Source organism: Dama dama, chromosome 22 (genome assembly GCF_033118175.1).
Source record: "Dama dama isolate Ldn47 chromosome 22, ASM3311817v1, whole genome shotgun sequence".
NCBI classification, from domain to species: Eukaryota; Metazoa; Chordata; class Mammalia; order Artiodactyla; family Cervidae; genus Dama; species Dama dama.
In genome coordinates, this window is record NC_083702.1 from 32,725,511 (window position 1) to 32,744,181 (window position 18,671).

Genomic DNA, 18,671 nt, shown 5'->3' on the forward strand with positions numbered 1-18,671 from the left:
CCAGATGTTATCTGACCCAGTGTCTTGAGACTTATCTAAAAACCAACCAAGTAAACAACCAACCAACCAAAAACCCTTAGGGCAAATGATTACACATAGATAGAAAAACATTTTATGGTGGAAGAGATGCGCAAAATTGGCCACTGCAAGAAAAGGAGCCTTTTTGTTGTAACATTTGCTTACAAAGTTGAAGGTAGAATCCAGAAATTCAAGTCAGAATGTTAAGCAATGTAGAAATATCCATTATTGTAAATTAGATACCGTAAATACCGTAAAGTGAACTTATAGATCTTACTAATTTCATAATCTGAAATTTAGAATTTCTATACCAACAATAGAATGAAATTTAATTCTAAAGCATAGAAAGCCTGCCCCAGTGATGGTGTCAAACTTAGGAAAAACAATATTTAGGGTGCTTTGGGCTGCAGGATTTTCAAGCCTATTAGACTCAGTTATATACAAAAGGATAACATTTGACATTATAGTGAAGTTCTCTGATAAGATACTTATGAAGAGGCTTCCTTGAATGTTCACCTCTAATATTTAAACCCTTAATTCTCAGTTCAAAGTCAGTTTTGGAAGTGGGGTTATTTATAGTGAAAGCAAAATTATTTCTCATACTTCTTTTCATAAGAAAACTAATAATTAAACCACCGTAACAAGAATTGTGAAAAGAAACACAGTATAATAGGTAAAGAACACATTTGCTGTTTTTATTGGTGCCTTGCATGGCAGTAATACTGAAAAAAGAGAATGCAAAAACAAAAAATAAAAACAAAAAACAAACAAAAAAAAACAGGTTGGTGGCAACCCACATCTTTTTTTTTAAGAGTACATAAACTCCTGTTTTATTTTTATTGTGGCATGAATGATAACATAAAACCAAAAACATGAAAATATACAACTTATATTACACTATGTGTTATGAACAAAATATAAATCTATAACTCTATGTTATATTTACATAATTATTTATTTTATTAAATTTCAAGTGAGATGGTAGGTTGCACATACTTTGTTTTAAGCTCCAGGCATTTGATTGTCTCTTTTCTACTTTTTCCCATTTTTACTCATAAAATCCAAAATGTTAGAAGGACTAAGAGCTTTAGAGCCAGTGGAGCTGTATAAATACTGTTCTAGTGAACCAGTGACAGAAACACTGGGGAGGACAGGAATCAATCAGTAGAAAACCTAACATCTTCAACCTGGGAAACTGATAGTTATAGGAAACTTTAAAATTAAATACTGTAAAAGCCTGTCTAAACAAAAACCTATGCCCTATAAGATGAAAGAGATCTCTGAACCACTTTAAGTGGGCTTCATATTTTTTCCTTGCAGACCCTATAATTTTTATTTTACTATTAACTTGATAGACAAATATTTTATAAACCTGTTTGTAAATATACAGTTGTTTATTACAATTCAAATAATTTACCCATTAGAACAAATGAAAATGTAATGATTTTTGATGTTTTAAATGTGATATAAGACATTTCTTCTGTGAACAATAACATCTTCTGAATTAAGAAAATATCTGAAGTTGGACCATAAAATATCTAAAGATAATTTTCTTTAAATGAATGAAGGTAAAACGCCTATGTCAAAATCAAACCTATGAAATGATTTCATCAAAGAAATTCTTTTATATTTGTTTCTTATAAAGAGGATTTGGTTGCAATAACGATTATGCTCTTTGGGAGGGATTTTATACATGGTTAACTCTTAACTGCAGATGCCAAATAAACATTAAGAATTGACTTAACTAATTTAGGTATAAGTGGACTGAAGAATAGTCTTGTATTTTATTCAACTGTAGTTATTAGCCAAATTCTTAGAAACATATATATGAGTAACTGTAACCTATTTTCTCCAGTGATGCTCTCCTAGATTCATATTAAAATATGACTCTTTTTAGAAAAATTGATTACAACAGCCATAAACAGAAACAAAAACAGAATTCTGGCAAGATTATCCCTCAGTACTGGGGTGAGCGTGTGTGCTGGGGTGTGTGTGTGTGTGTGTGAGAGAGAGAGAGAGAGAGACAGGGGTGGGGGTGGTGTGTGAAAAGTGAACAGGTAGGTAGGGAATGAAAGAGCTGGGAGACGATGTTCACTTGAGTTTGATCTTACTGTCATTTCCTCTCCCTTGTCTTTTTTGGTCATTATGGGACACAGAAAAAGAATACAGGTTTTAGGATCTTTTACAAAACTGATAAACCAATCAAATGCCCCAAAGGCAATGTGCTAACCCAATACTTTGCCATTCATAGCACCTTTTAGCAAAATTACTTCAAAGCATTTTAAACACTAACATGATTTTTTTTGTTTTCTTTTGGGGAAAGTTAAGGCAAAACAATTGTGACCCTCAGTGAATTGGACATCAAAACAAGAGAACAGAATTCAAAGCTACGGACTTGCTCTTTGTTTCAACCCATGCACATTTTCATCTCTCTGACATAAACCTAACTATGTAACAATAAAATTAACTTTTGAATTTCAGCTGTTAAAGGTCACCATTAACAATTTCATTTTCCTCTTCAAATAAACCAAGATAAAAAACAAACAAACAAAGACTAAACGGAAGTGTTTTGTCAATTCACTGGTAAGTGTGTTAGAACTGGTGACGGTCATGAATGCCCTCAGAGGCATCTACCTGGAGCTAAAACAAAGTATTCTTGTAGCCCAAAGTCATGAAATGAAAACAAAGCATCTTTTTAACATGATGGGAAATAAGTATCCAGCAAAAGTGAGAGGTGAACGCACATGAGTCAGGAAGAATTTGTTAACAAAGACAACAAATTTTTAAAAATCTGTTTTCACATTGTACATAATAATGATATAAAAACAAGTGTCTATTTTTTTATCCAGAGTGCTTAAAAACAAAACAAACAAAAACAAACAAAAAAAATTGGCTCTAGATGACTGTGGCAATTAAATAAAATGAGTGATGAGAGCATAAGTTAATTAAGATTGAACACGACCCTCTTAGTAATTCACTTGCATGTATTAAAACACCAGAACTTGACGTTTGTTGGGGCCAAATTTTTAAAAAGGAGAAAACTTATGGAAGGAGAAACGAAACAGTGTGAGTGAATATGTGTGTATGTGTGTGTGTGTGTGTATGTATCTATACATACACACATATACACACACATGTGTATGTATATATATGTATATATATATACATACACGTTGGAGATGGAAATTTGTTTTAAATATCTAACAACTTATTGGCTGCACTTCCAAATCAGAGGAGAATAAAATAGAAAGGGAGAAATAAATTATACATAACTTACTAATCTGGGAACAGCTGACCATTATTATTATTATTACTATTATTATTATTATTATTATTATTTTATCATCATCATCATCATTACAACACTAGCAAAAAGAGGCAGTTCAAATGAAAATACAGTCATCAAAAACAAACAGAAAATCAAACAAAACGAAGTCTCTGACATGCAGGGTATGATTAGCTCCTCCAAGCAAAACCCCAGAGCAAGTCTTTCGAGAGAGAGAAAAATAAAAAGGGATTTTTTTCTTATTTATACGTAAAAATCAAACTTAAGGGTCAGGTTTGGGGAGGGTGGGATAGGAAAATGATGACTGGAGTGAAAATCATAGCACATCCAATCTACTGGTTGGAGTATTTACTGTCTAACGCTTTAGCATGAGCAGCGCTGATTCACTTTAGATGATTTCCCATTTATTTGAAGAAGCCCTACAACTGCCTTGGCACTTGGCTAGCAAAGGCTAACGAAGCAGTCCTTTCAGCATCAGTTGTTCCTCTGTGCACACACTCTGCTAGAATCAGAAACGACTTCAGTGGATACATCTTACAGCAAGGGTAGAGCAGTGGCAAGCGTTGCAATGACTTCTAAAATCCTGCTTTTTATGGCATGAAATGTACCTGGCCCACAATTCTGAAATGCAAATGGCCTCCACCTCATTTCATGGAGGGATTAAGAATACCTTATAAAATCATCAGTTCCATTTCTTGATCAGGAAAGGATGGAATGTGGAAGAAATAAGCTAATCCTATATTTCTAGAAAATGGGCAAATATATTCAAGGGAAACGACTGTTTTGCTCGAAGTTACCGACAGGAAAAACAAACAGAAATCGTTAAGTAGCAAATGTTAGTGGAACATCTGGGAGAATTCGGCTTCCACGTTACACACGCACCCCTCTATTATACAGGGCCACCTGATCCATTCAATAATAATCATATTAGAAATTTAAAAATATAATTTCTGAGCCCTATATTGGTTAAGTTGTCATTCGAAGTGCAAAGTCAAGGTCAAGGATGCTTCCAGACCAGTCATTTAGAAGGATGTGGGATTTCATCCCCAGATGTGGGTTTAACTCACAATGATCCAACACTATTCCTATTAGTACCATAATCACACACATACATACACACAAAAATCCAAGATTAGAAAATATTTTTTCTCTAAATTTCTTATGTCTCTCTCTCTCTTTTCACCTGAGAACAGCACCTACAGTTTCCATTAAAAAAAAAAAGTCAAATCTCACCAGCTGCTGGTATTTCAGGTTTTTCAAGGGATTGTCTAAGATATAACACTGTCCTAATTTAAGAAGGAACAGGAAAAAGGAAAGGGAAAAAAATCAACTAGGTCAACACTTCAGTACAAATTTGGCACTTGCTCAAAGATGTAGTGTGGTGTGCAACAGATAAGGAAAGTCCTCTAAAGAAAATGATTGCTTATTTTGTGGTGGATACCAAGGAAGTTAAAAACAGGCTCTTTTTCCCTCTTCCCCCCCATGCACAGACTTCCATCTTTAAAGTATAGAGATGGAGAAGGTGGAGAGAATGAAAGAGAAAGTCATCTTTCTTTTTTTTTTTCTGTCAGGTGCATTACCAAAAAAAACAAAAACAAAAACAAAAAAAACCAAAGGAAAGAAAAGGAAAAAACCCAGAAACCCCGAAAAACAAAACAAAACTTATTTCTTTTAAAAATTGTAGCACAAAACAACAAAACACATTCACAAGCCACTTGTTGGCACTGTGTACCTGAGTGAGAATTTCTAGAACATTGTAGAACAAACAGCCATAAAGTTTATTAAAAAAAAAAGTTGACGGGTAAGACTTCAGTGCTTGGATGTAGCAGCTGAATTACTGGCATTATTTTACCCATAGCTTATTTCAATCTCTTGTTGTTGATATTGTTGTCTGCTTGTTGTATTTTTATTTCCTTTCCAAGCCTTTTGAGGCTGAGGTCTATTAGTCAGCTGATGTCCCAACTATTTAAGACTAACAGTTAAAGTAACAGTCAGTGTATGAGAAAGTTAATGTGCTTGGCCACTGGTAAGGATGAACCAGCTAGGGCTTCTTTAAGTCCTAAGGTCACGACAATCTTTTGACCCTTATCAGTTGGCTTGTCCGGCAATATGGTTTTCACTGTCACTCCCATAATCTACATCCGGATCATCCTCTTCCTCGTCGTACTCGTCATAAATTTCTCCGTTGATGTCCTCAGCCTGGATCTCTTCTTTGATGTGCGGCTCCTCTCCTTTCACGCCGTAAGTGCTCTGGATAACAGGCATGCCGGGCTCCGGGCTGCTGGACACACTGGAGTGCTCTGAGGGCAGGTGAGGGGAGGGCATCCCAGCCATGGCGATGGCCCCAGGGTACACGACGCCAGCCGTGGCGATGGGGATCTGTGCTTGTTGCCTGTCAGAGAGGAATTCCCAAAAAGAGACCCTGGGTGAGTGGGGAGTTGGATGCAGGCCTTATTCTAGAATGAATTTGCTTGGCTTGACCAAGTCAAAGGTCTTGATTTTCACCCTACTGCCTGACATTTGAAAATGGCATCCTACTTTGGTCCAAGTACCTTACTTTTATATAACGCTTTATAGATTACGAGGCACTTTCACATGTTGCCCATTTGATTCTTAAAATGACTGTTACTTTTTTAATTTCTGAAAAGAAACTGAGGTGCAGAAAGATTAATAAATAGAATTCAAGTACTTGACACCAAGTTAATTTTTCCTTCACTGTAACATGTTGAAACAATTTAAAAAGATTAAACCTAAAGATAATGCAGTTTTGATGGAAAAATCCTGAAGTATTAGAGCTCTCAACATAAAATTTTATTGCTCAGAACCCACTAGAAGTGAACAGTAGCACATGGCCCACTTCATCCCTGAAATGGGGAGATCATCAGTGGGGGTAGAAGGCTGGGCTGGCCTCGTGGGTGCACCACCTCTGCAGCTGTATGGTATCCAGAGCTTACAAATTTCCACACTTGGTTCCATCATCACTATCCTGAAATTCCTTAAAAACTTTTTAACAAGGACCTTGCATTTTCATATTACATTGGGAACCACAGATCCTGTTAACTGGTCCCAGTAAGAAGGATTTAACAGATGATGTTCATTTATGTCTTCTTTCATTCATTCATATGTTTACTCTTTCCCCAAGGAGGGTTGGGTTTTGAGCTCCACATGGAGAAGAGTCAGGCACTGAGATATAAATCACAGACCTTTTGGACTGAGCAAGCAGACACATTCATGGAGAGGACATATTTGAAAAGCTTTTTTTTTTTTTTTTTTTTTAAGTATCTTCTTGTCATTTTCAGAGCTCAAAGGATCTTAATTACTGTTCCAAATATGAAAACTTTATTTCTGCATTTTTTTGGGAAAATTCTGCCCATGCAGTGTGGTTTTAGGCCTTGCCAGAGGGAGCAGAGTAAGATATACTGAGTGGGTGCTCAGTTGTATCCCATTCTTTTGCAACCCCATGGCTTGTAGCCCACTGGGCTCTTCTGTCCATGAGAATTTCCAGGCAAGAATTCTGGAGTGGGCTGCCACTGCCTACTCCAGGGGACCTTCCCAAACCAGGGATCGAAGCTCCATCTCTTGCGTTTCCTGCATTGCAGGCAGATTCTTTACCATTGAGCTATCTGGGAAGACCCATACTGAGTGAGGCATCCTTAATTCAGAAGGAAACTTGTCCACTCACAGCCTTGCTGTGCAAGGTTCTAAACAGAATCCCTACTTTATGTGATCTTTTTTCTAAGGCCAGGTATGTGCCTTGAGAGCCCAGAGACCCCTCTATATTCAGAAACAAGTCTTTCAATTCATTTTTATATCCTATTATCTCAATTAAGTTGTTAGTTGCTAAGGAATCTACACTATGAGGCCTTGGAAGTGATGAAAAGCAAAAAGAAAAAGAAAAAAGAAAACCAGTAAGACTTCTACGTTTTTAAGAGGAAGTTTCAAAATTCTTTACTCTCATTTTCTTTTCTTTTTTTTTTCTCATTTTATTTTCAAACCAGCCTTTAAACAAAGCTCTCGTCAGAGCCATTGTTCTAGGAGCCTGGAGTGAACTCACTTGAAATGTTCTTCCTCGATATTATACGGGGACAGCTTAGTCACACAAAATACACTGTGCCAGGTTCTTTCTCAAAATGCTGCTTTGCAACTAAACAAATACACTTCCCCACCCATTAAGAGTAACCGGAAGGGTCCCCTACGGGAAAAGGACCGGACCGGAAGCTGCTTACCCAACATTGAAGTACTGCCGCATTTCCTGCCTCCGGTTTCGCATGATTGCCTTGTACTCCCCAATGCGCAGCTTCTTGCCGTCCACCAGGCAGGTGCGCTTTGGCCGGGGCTTGTACTTGTAGTCAGGGTACTTCTCCAGGTGCTGCTTGCTGAGACGGGCTTGCTCCTCGTAGTATGGCTGTTTTTCTAGGTTTGTCATAGCTTTCCAGCGAGATCCTACGGGAAAAAAAAGGTTACAATTCCCATTTGTACAGTGGCTGAGGATCCTAACAAAGTATAACTGAGAATATGAAAATCTAAAGTAAAAATGTTGGCCATATCCCAGAAATATATAAAAAGGTTAGCATTAGTGAGCTTTGACTGAGCTGTTGGTGTCTGTGTCAAGGAAACTGTGTGCTCAAAGGTACGGACACTAAGCAATTTTTTTTTTTTTTGCCTTGAATTAACAATTTAGTCAAACTTGTACCTTATATACTTAAAAGCTCACAGTAGATTTAATGGCGAGATCTTTCATTTCTACGTTAGACCATGATGTAATTCAACCATGAACTGAAACGTTAGGCAAAGACTCATTATGTATTTTGAATCTGAAGGTAACTGTCTAGCTATTGAGTATTTTTATGTGGGAGTTTATTACTTACTACAAAGGTTTCTAACATGTTGTTTAGTTGCAAAGTCCTGTCTGTCTCCTTTGTGACCTCATAGACTGTAGCCAGCCTACAAAGACCTTGCTCCTTTGTCCATGGGATTTCCTAGGCAAGAAGACGAGTGGGCTGCCATTTCCTTCTCCAGGGAATCTTCCTAACCCAGTGATTGAACCAGAGTCTCCTGCAGTGGCAGGTGGATTCTTTACAACTAAGCCACCTGGGAAGTCCTTCTAATATATTTTACATGTACTGCTTATTCTCCCCCAAATGTTTAAGTATGCTAACTTGATTACAGTAAAAAATTCATTCTATTAAAATTTTAATTATAAAACATAATTAGTGGGCATGCCCTGGGTTAACTACTGTGCATTAGATACCTTGCTAAAAACTTAAGTTTTTTTCATTTTTACCTTTCACCACAATCTCACGAGCAGACAGCATTTATACCCATTTCCAAAAGTGAAAAAAACTGAAGTTCAAATAGATGAAGTAACTTACCAAAGCTCACACAACTATTAAATTGAAGATTACTGATTCAGGTTTGACAGAAATCAAAAGTGTGGTACAACATGTGTCTTTATATACTTATATCTACCTACTACATAGGATCTATCCAGACATATTTTTAAGCCAGAAAGCAAAACTTACAGCAATATTTTTCTCTTAATAAATTATTTTCAATAATATATAAAATTGTCACTTCCTGTGATATAGTATGTATTAGTAATGTTAGTCCAAATTGGTTTCTCTTTCCTTTCACTTTTAATTTTGGTTTGGATTCAACGAGGATTGTGAAAAACAACTGATTTTTGAAGTTTGAAGCTTAGTTAAAAATAGTTTATGCTTATTCACAGTAGAGATGCGATTTAAAGTTTTGTTTCTATCAGTATGACTGTGTAGTAATAACAGAAATAGTACTAATAATGTTTACTTGTGTATGTTTATCTGCAAGTAATCAGTTCGTGCGTGTGTGCTAAGTCACTTCAGTTGTGTACAACTGTTTGTGACTCTATGAACTGTAGCCTGCCAGGCTTCTCTCTCCATGGGATTCTCCAGAGAAGAATATCTTGGGGTGCCATGCCCACCTTCAGGGGGTCTTCCTGATCTGGGATTTAACCTGTGTCTATTGTGTCTGCTGCACTGGCAGGCAGATTCTTTACCACTATCGCCATCAGGAAGGCCCAAAACTCTACCCAAATGCACAAAGAAAAAAATAATAGGAATTAGACTAATATGTACTGGTACTGCTGCCTTTACCTGACTTGCAAAGCCATCTAAGCGAGTTCTTAAACCTTTCAAATGAATTCATCATTCAACCACAACACCACATCTCAAATACAAATAGCTCACTAATGAACTGTTCTTTCCTACAAATGTTGAGAATGCCTCAATGTGGGCTGTTACATTTATTAAAGAAATGCAGACAAAGGGACTTCTCTTCCCTTAGAATTGTTTCCTATTAGAACAGATGTTGCCTGGGTGTAAATATTACAAAGATTTGTAAGCAAATTTTTTCCAACCTAGATAGCCGATATGATTTCATTATATTTACAACAGGAACTCAGGTTACAGTTCAAATAACAGAGTTTATTTTTCTATTCCTTTCTCAAATTTGTGTTTAAATGCCGTGTCCAACATTTAGTCATCTGCTTAGGTCATATCATTTGTAGGTACATACTCACACTCTTTATTATCCAACATTACTTCCTAAAGGCACTTGGAAATCCTGTTGTTCTTAGGGCAAATATAAACACAAATAAAGCTATACTATTATTGAACTGGATCAATTCTTGTGGATTGTCTTGTAAGTATGTATACCAGAATTTTTAACCTCAGAACAGGACATGGAAAAGTGGACTAACTACCAGAATAACTTATTGAAGAACAAGAGAAATCGAACAGTGGCTCAAGGAATAGTTGACTTAAAATATCACCAAGTAGAACAAAAGAACTAGCATTCTCAGTTGGGATAGGAATTGCCAAAGTTTCTTCCCTAAGTTTAAATGTTCTGTTAGATCAAAAAAGAAATTTTCTCTAAGGAAAGGGCATGTTTATGCCTCATAGTAACATGCCTTGGACGGTAAGAGCTATTTTTAAGATTTCCTACTATATGCATGATGCGGTATTAACTATATGCTGTGATGAGTCATTATGCTACCTATTTTCTTGGAGCTTATATTCCAGCTAAGGAGAAATAGATTAAATATGTAATTGCCAAGTGTATAATTTCAGTTACAATTGTTGAAAGTACAGGAAGCTATGAGAACATATCATAAGGAGATGGGATCAGGATTCTATAGGTCAGGAAGGCACTGCTGCAAAAATGACTCCTATAGGGACAGAAAGAGAAGAGTAGCCTAGGGAGGAAGAATGAAATGGTCAAGACCTTGCAGTGGGAATAGGACGTAGAGGAACTTAACATTGTTCTGGCTAACATGCACAGGAAAAAGGATAGTAAAAGATGCATAAATTTTCAAATAAGTTGGCTTCTAACTCTGTATGAACTGGAATCAAAATATTTTGACATTTGATAATATAATTTCTCTGGAAGTATCATTGCATTCTCAACTGCATTAAAAAAAATAGGGCCATCTCACTATCACATGTCTTTTCAAAATTAAGAATTAAAGGACTATTTTGACCCAGTTAATGCTTAAGCTACCTACTCTATTTTATGACTCAGAAGTACAGTGGCAGTTTGGTGGCAAATGCAGTTTCCATTTTTTAAGAGTAGCTTCTGAAAGAAGTTAATTAAATGACAAGTTTGGTTTTGGTTTCAATGGCTTTGCAGGTACAACAACCATTGTTTGTAACAATAATGCAACCCCCTAAACACACCAGATGAAAATGGGAGGATAGCATTTTGGATACTTTCAAAAGATGAAAACATCTCCTTGATTTGGGTGTGGCTGGTTGCTCACTCTGACCATGTACAAGAAGTCAGTCACCTGTTGTTTTCAAAAGACTAGCATTCAACAATGAAAAAAGAATCAAGTACATTTAGGTATTCCTCCTGATGACATAAAGGAAGATTCAATAAAAAATTCCTGATGTTCAAAATGAAAAAAAAAATCAATCTTAAAAGTGTTCTTTCCCTTCCTAAACCTGGCAGTACAATAAAAATGGAGGGTTTGAGCTGAGCAACAGTGTCATCTCCACAGGGTCTGTAATGAATTTGCACATTTCCCTCCAACTACTGTATATCTAATCAGAAAAAGATGTCCCCCATTCCTGATCTAGTGCCAAACAGTAAAAGGTGATTCCTTATGTTAACAATTTCAGCAGAATGGCTTATTAAAACCAGATTTTAGGGTATTATAAAATGCTTAGAAGCCCTTTAAAATGTCAACTAGGATCCCCAGAGACTACGTAAAATGTCAACCCAGCTCAAGCGCCTGTTTTAAGCAGAATGAATTAGCGGCATGCTGTCGGAGGCTGTTATCCAAAACAATCAGTAAAAAGGAAAACATCAAGCTTTCTTTGTACTTTTATATGAAATGAGCCATTCAGAATGATCTTGTGGATATTTGAAGATCATTTATTTGTTTGAAGCTATGACTAAATATTGAAGCCTAAGACCTTAGTGGATTTTTTTCTGCTATATCTTTAATCAGCACAATTTCATTGAGAAATCTTAATTAAATTAGGCAGCATTTCCTTTCATGCAGCCTATTATGATATGATCATATAGTTATATGATCATACAGTCATTCTAATATTCTTTCCTTCAAATCAGAAAGGAATTCTTATAGCCAGACATCTCTTTCCCATGAAGGTTTTTGCTCTATTTCTTAAATTATTTCATGTCATCAAAATTGATATTTCTATTATACCTGGAGTAAGGTTTTAATCAGTCATTATTATTTTTTTAGTATTCAGGCACATAAATTGAATGATATACAGACAAGTTAAACAGTCTTAGTTTTTAGGTTTCTTTTGAAATTTGGGAATTTCTAATGTGGTTATAACTGATGTATTAAAATATGAGCTAAGCTTACATAAAGTATTTTATTGTTTTATAGAGTTTTTCCAAATGAAACAGATATGGTATTTTTTAATGAAAAAATTCATATGGAAGGTAGAATATATAGTCATAAAAAGAAAAATAGATGAGAGATAGTAGAGATGCAGAAACATGTCCATTTCCTTTTGTTCAGTTCCAGTTTTTTTTTATTATAGATGGATACATATTTATGCATAGATAATCAGGTTTATGTACACATAAAGCTTCACATGTTCATATATTGAGATAAATTTCATCTAAAGATCTCAAAATCATTTTGATAAAAACTGAGACACAAGTTTAAGCAGTAAATGATTTTCGTTTGTTTTTGTTTCATTGCAAATGCACACTGTGGACTGGGAAGCATCTATTACCATTGTTGGGAAATATGGGATCATAAAAACACATTACATGTTTAGTCACTACTTTCAGAAGGCTGATTCCTTAATGTAAAGAATCAAAGGGCACACAGCTACATGAGCTACCTGTAATTCCAAGCGCATGTGGATTTTAACAAAGCTTGAATAACTTTGACAAATGTTGTTACTTATTTGCCAAAGACAAAATGTGCTGATACAGTGTTCCTCTTCTATTTTTTATTATTTAGCTCTTAGAATTCAAAGAATAAAAATTTGCTTAGGTTGTTCAGAACCTAAACACTATGCTCTTGAAGGTGAAGATAAAGGTGGTAAAGATGAAAATGATGGTGATGTCAAGAGAACTGCACCAAAGAAATGGAATCTTCCCATCCTTCCTTCTGAGACTTAAATTGGTGTATAATAGGTCTCATTCTAATCGGTACTCTTTCCTCTCGCCCAGTTTTGCTGTGTGCTCCAGTGTCTATGGATGTATTCTGTCATCTGTTAAGGTGAAAGTTGCAATCGCAGGAAAGGTCCCTTTTTAAATAATACTGAAAATACATGTAAGGTTACCAAAAGTAAAAACTAAATAATGCACACCCAACAAGTTGTGTCCTGACAACCTAAACTGGTTTTCAATTATAGCATTAGAACAGACATCATTTCTCCCTCCACCCCTGCCCCCAGGACATGATGAATTATATGGTGTTTACAAAGGAAAATAATATATGGTCAATACCAATACTGAGAGTCTTGTATGAAAAGAACCTTTTCCCTTAGTCTTAGCACAAATATTTTTTAGATTTTTAAAGAAGAGAAAATATTGCAACAACTAGTATAGAAACACACAGAATTTGGGCATTATTTCTTGATGAATGTGGAATGCTTCATGGTCAGAAGAGAAGGCTCAATAAGGCACCTCTTTCTTAGATATGTAGAAAACATGAGCTGCTTAGCTTCCAAACCCAATCTCTTTCAGCAAATGCCGAGAACAAAACTGTACCTGTATTTCCCACATCACTGAACCCTTAATACTCTTCTTACCCAGTATCTTGCTGATGTTGGAGTTGTGCATGTCAGGAAAAGCTTGAAGGATTTTCCTTCGTTCATCTTTAGCCCACACCATGAAGGCATTCATTGGACGCTTTATGTGGGGTTCATTGCTACCACGCCCCCTGGATTCTCTATAAATTCTTGATTCTGAGACTCCAGCACTTCCTAAAAACAGGGAACATTGCTTCATGTTAGTGTTAAAACTTTTGGCAATCCCTTCCTTGCATTATTGTTTTACAGTCTATTAAAATATCTGAAAATTGAAAGCACATCTGATAATGGTACTTCCAGTTCTTGAGTCAGATGCTTGTTTATGAAGCTTTTGTGATAGGCCTTGTGGTGCCAAATATATTTGTATTTTAAAATTCATTTCTAGTATATTTTTCCTTCCTTTCAAAGGACTGTTCACCGTTCACTTTCAAGACCACACAAGAAACCATCACAAGAGAAATATTTGATGCAAACTGCAAAGAAGATAGTTGGGTTAGGTCAACAGGCATGCTGGTAGTGTAGAAATATTATGTCAAAAAGCTCACAAAATTGTGAGACACCAATCTATTCAGCAGAATGGGTGACGATGGGTACAGAAGTATCTTTTGTTACCTGAAGACTGTGAGAACATAGCCTACTCATGCCCTTTTTCTCCTTCTGAGGCTATATAAATAAAAACACTGCTAAATAGATATTCGAAGTTAAAATACAATAGAGATATCTCCTGTAATGTGTTTGGCTTTTCTTTGAAATTATGTGCTAATAAATGCATGAAATATGCTAATGCAGCAATGTTAGTCTGCTTCTCAAAAGATGTATAAAATTGGTGGGAAAAGAACAAATGAATAGTTACATCACAATGGTTTCTTAGGAAGTCTGCAGTCACATATATAAGGTGAAAAAGAAAATATGTTCATTTTCCTGAATTTTCCCCCAACATCTAATTTATCCAAAGAGATCCATTGATAAATACATTTCAGTCAGGGAGACTCAGGATAAAACACAACCAGGAGTGACGCTGGAACCTTGAGGAGCTTCAGTCAGTCCTCTAGGCTTTATCTGACTTTGTAGAATGGCTTTAGCAGATTAAACTGCTTCCTGAGATACTTGAATTCAGGCAAAGAAAACAAGGAGAAGCAAAATGTAGAACTCTGGCACTAAGTTTTCCAGGGTTATCATTATAAAATATGAAAGAGACATATTCTGGTAGCGTGTAAAACTTTCAAATATTTTGGGGGTTTTGAGAGTTTGTATAATCAACAAAAGCACTGATTCTGCTTTTTTTTTCCCTTCATACTCCTTTTCCTGTCTTAATCTGAAGGAATAGGAATTAACCAAAATGACCCAGACTTGAAGACCTTGATAGCAGCAAACAGAAAACACACCATTTTGGAGTTCCTCATTATTTCTCTTTCATAGTATACTCTTTGGTCTGATGAAGATTGGAAAATATTTTGCACACAAGCATGACTGAATTTAACACATAACAGCAACAAACATTTTGATGTTTTAATGCTGAGTACCATGGGTATATTTTATCATGCTAATACAACTTAAAATTTATGAAATGTGTTATTACCAGTAAGTGTTGTTTTACTGACAAAAATGAGTGCTAATATACGGTGACATCTTTCTAAAATGGGTTTGTAGCTAGCAAATGATCATCTGCACATCTGCCTTTTCTTGTTCTTACACCTTATAGCAACATAAGCCTTAAAATGAACATTGTGTGACTTCATCAAAGCTACAAGTTCTTTGCAAGTACTTAGATCAGGTTTATCTTAGCTAAGCAGAGTAGAAGATGGAAGGAAATGTTTGGATTCAACAGGCTAGAAAAACACAGACTTTTTTTAGATATCCAATTCATTCAAATTTGGCCTCAACAGAATTATTGGTCAAATGCTCAAGCTTGGCTAGTCCCCTGGCTTCTCACTGGTTGGAACTGCGGCAGTCTTTTCTATACATAGGGATCTTCTGCTGTAGTAACAAAGTTGAGGACCATGCTCTTAAAATGCATGTATGCCACCTGATCCGGGAAAGAGGTTCCCAGTCAGCGCTAAGGGAAAGCACTCTTTTCCCTCTTTGCTGTGCTATTAGAATTAGAGAATCAATTTATTTAATGTCCCTGTGGATGTTTAGAACATTCAGAGACGATGTAGACGACAGAAGGCTCGAGGCACATGCAGGAAGTGTGAGGCCGCACGGTTTGAATTCTAGATGGGTTACAGATGTAGGCAGGGCACTTGACTGTACGGTAGATAGCATTAAGAGGGAAAGGATCCCAAATGCAGGAAACTATCCTGAAAATGTCCTCTGAGCTATGTATTCTGGTCAGGGTTTGACAAATGAAAACTTGAAAATGAGCTTAGGGATAACAGATTTCTAAAAAGTTTGTTTCAGGTACAAGAAATACGGAAGTGAGAGCGGAAATGACGACTGACAGCATGCGCTTTACACTCACGCCATCTTGAATCCTAGACCTGCCCTTTAGCACTTACAGCTCTGTGGTCTTGGAAAAAACGACTACAAATTCCTAAGGGCCAATCTCTCTATCTGTAATAGATGTTATCTCACAGAGTGTGCTGGGGAGAACACGTGAACTCTTACTGTAATGATCAGGTACGAGGCGGCTGTCTGGTATAATTTTTAGTAGTTTTAATTGGCATTAAACAGACACTTCTGCACACTATTGGAATAGATATGAAAACTTTCACAAACCATCAGAATCTCCACTCATATTGAAATCCATCATGGCATGGCTAAATTTTCCTTCTTCATTCTGTTTAACTGCCAGTTGCTGAGTCAGACTCTCCAGTGTTGTTTTTTCCTTTAAAAAAAGAAATTTATAATGAGATCACAGTCTGGAAATTATAATTATTCAAAGGCTTTTTCCCCCCTCCCTTTGGGCCATATATGGGCCATGTTTTTAACAACTCTAAAAGTTATTTTTTTTCCCCCCTTTGGGTACACTTGCTTCTGGAAGGGATGCGATGTTGATTTATTCACCTTTGCACATGCAGCATGTTACACTGAGGTAAGTGAAGCCAGTGATCAGTAGGAATTTTGAAGGAACTCTGATTTGCAGAATCCCCTTATACAGTCTTGGCATTTGGGTTTGCTAAGCCGCAAGGATGTATGCTGGGATCCTTGGAGACAACCTTCCCAAATCACAAAATGTGCACAGAAATTTCATGGAAGCAACCTGTTTTTACAGCATTTGGAATGCCTCCTTTATTTTTAGCCAGACAGTAGAAGTATAGAAGTGGCATGGGGCCCAGAGAGAGTCTCCCAATAGTCAGGTGACCAAATGATAGAAACGTAATCCACAGTAGTGTCCTCTGGTTGCCGTCTCCCTAAATGCCATCTGCATCTCTCATGTAAGGGTAATGAAGACGCTTAAATATTCATTGCTAATTGCTTGTCAAGTCTCTGTACATTCGATGTGAGTGCCTGCTACTTGGACCACAATTTGATTTGGATTTGCTAAGCCAAAATATTGAGTTGGCGAATTATTTGAGATAACAAATATACCAAATTTAGATCTGCAAAGACATCAAGTCATTTGAAAGCATGCAGTGCTTGATTTGAATTCATGAGAACATGGCATCACAAAGTAAATTATTTTCAAGAAAAATATAATGCTTAATCTAAACCACATGAGATTTTTAAACTATTTCCAAGTTAAGTAATTGGGTGATTTTAAGCACAGAAAAGCATACAATAAAAGGTTTACAACTTTCTCTAGCACTCTCCATCATTGATCTGAGGGTGATATGGCTACAGAACAGCTTTCAGAAAAGCACCTATTGGATTTCATAAAATTTGCCCAGGTTTCTTTTTAATTATGCACTTCATTTTCTTAGGAACACAGTCATGAATTACACAAATGAATCACATTTACTGCAGAACAGCTATAAAATGACACAATAAAATGTTCACAGAAAATAATCAACTATTTAAGATAATCATTACAGGGAAGGGACCCAACGAATGTTTCTAACAAGAACCAATAGGACATTGAAATTCTTCATACAGTACATACTTTATCTCTACAAAATCTCTGACAGTAGTACAACCATACTAGATGAAAAATTCTCTTAATTCAGTGGCTTTGGAATCCATGTCTCTGTTCATCAAAGCTGGATACATGATTAAATAGACAACATATTTTAAATTGTCAATTGATATAAAATAAAATAGGGGAACTAGAAACAGAAGAGTTTATATCAACTTTGGTTCTATAAGATTATATACTACTGACATTGAAATAAATTATATATTTAAAAACATACAGCCTTGCCCAATTTGTTTTGGGAAATGAAAATGGTACTTTCAGCTGCTTTGTATGTTCTGAATTTTTTTTGCTGAGAATCTGCTGTATATATTCAACCAAGCCCAGGAGCACCAAGGACACCAGCTTAACAGGCTATCTTTATAGTAAATGTAGCTGCTAAAACAGAAGACAGTTACATTAAAAAAGAAAAAAAGAACAAACCACATTCCATCAACATGATATTAGAGTCTCTGGGTCAATGAAGACTTTACTATCTTTGAGGAATATATTGGGCATGGATTACCTCTCAGGTTTTGATTTAAAAGTGTACAGGGCAATAATGCTACATATTTTCCAGAGAGTTTTCCATTTTGAAGTAAAGTCTTTAAAGAAGAAACAGCAAAATGAAGGCAGTTGGGGTGAAAAAAAGAATGAAATGTTAAGTGACTCTGAAGATTCGGCATTCAGCTGTATGAATCTTGCACCATCTTACCAAGGAGCAAATTAGTAAAGGCCAAGCTAAAGGACTAACTTACTAAAATTAGTAAAGGCCAAGCTAGAAAGTTACAGGTAGTTCTTATAATAAGTAACCTCTAATCATCTACCTCTAAAGCACAGAGTATAACAAAATGATTCAATTAGTTACCCCAAAGTGGAATTTATGATACTTAAGAGGATGTCAGTAGGAGACAGTGGAAGTAAACACAGTAAACTGTACTTCTTTTGTGACCTTTTGCATAGTCATTTAAGCTAATTCTCAGACACATTAATAGGGAAAATGAGAGGTGACTAGAGGAATTGAAGAAGATGTGGC

The 18,671-nt window shown here is 36.1% G+C and overlaps 1 protein-coding gene across 5 annotated transcripts in view; it reads right to left on the reverse strand.

Annotated features, from left to right (window-relative positions):
• Positions 1 to 449: 449 nt before the first annotated feature.
• The window catches only part of SOX5 (SRY-box transcription factor 5), a 1,090,517-nt gene continuing 1,072,295 nt past the window's right edge, over positions 450 to 18,671 (reverse strand). For 3 of the 5 annotated variants that reach the window (XM_061125136.1, XM_061125135.1, XM_061125134.1), the window contains 4 exons: positions 16,303 to 16,411; positions 13,585 to 13,758; positions 7,531 to 7,747; positions 450 to 5,696 (listed from right to left, as the gene is read on the reverse strand). In XM_061125136.1, coding sequence (XP_060981119.1) covers positions 5,393 to 5,696; positions 7,531 to 7,747; positions 13,585 to 13,758; positions 16,303 to 16,411 — 804 coding nt within the window. In that variant the 3' untranslated portion in view covers positions 450 to 5,392. The remainder of the gene's footprint in view (positions 5,697 to 7,530; positions 7,748 to 13,584; positions 13,759 to 16,302; positions 16,412 to 18,671) is intronic. The other 2 variants (XM_061125137.1, XM_061125138.1) reach the window with 1 other exon arrangement.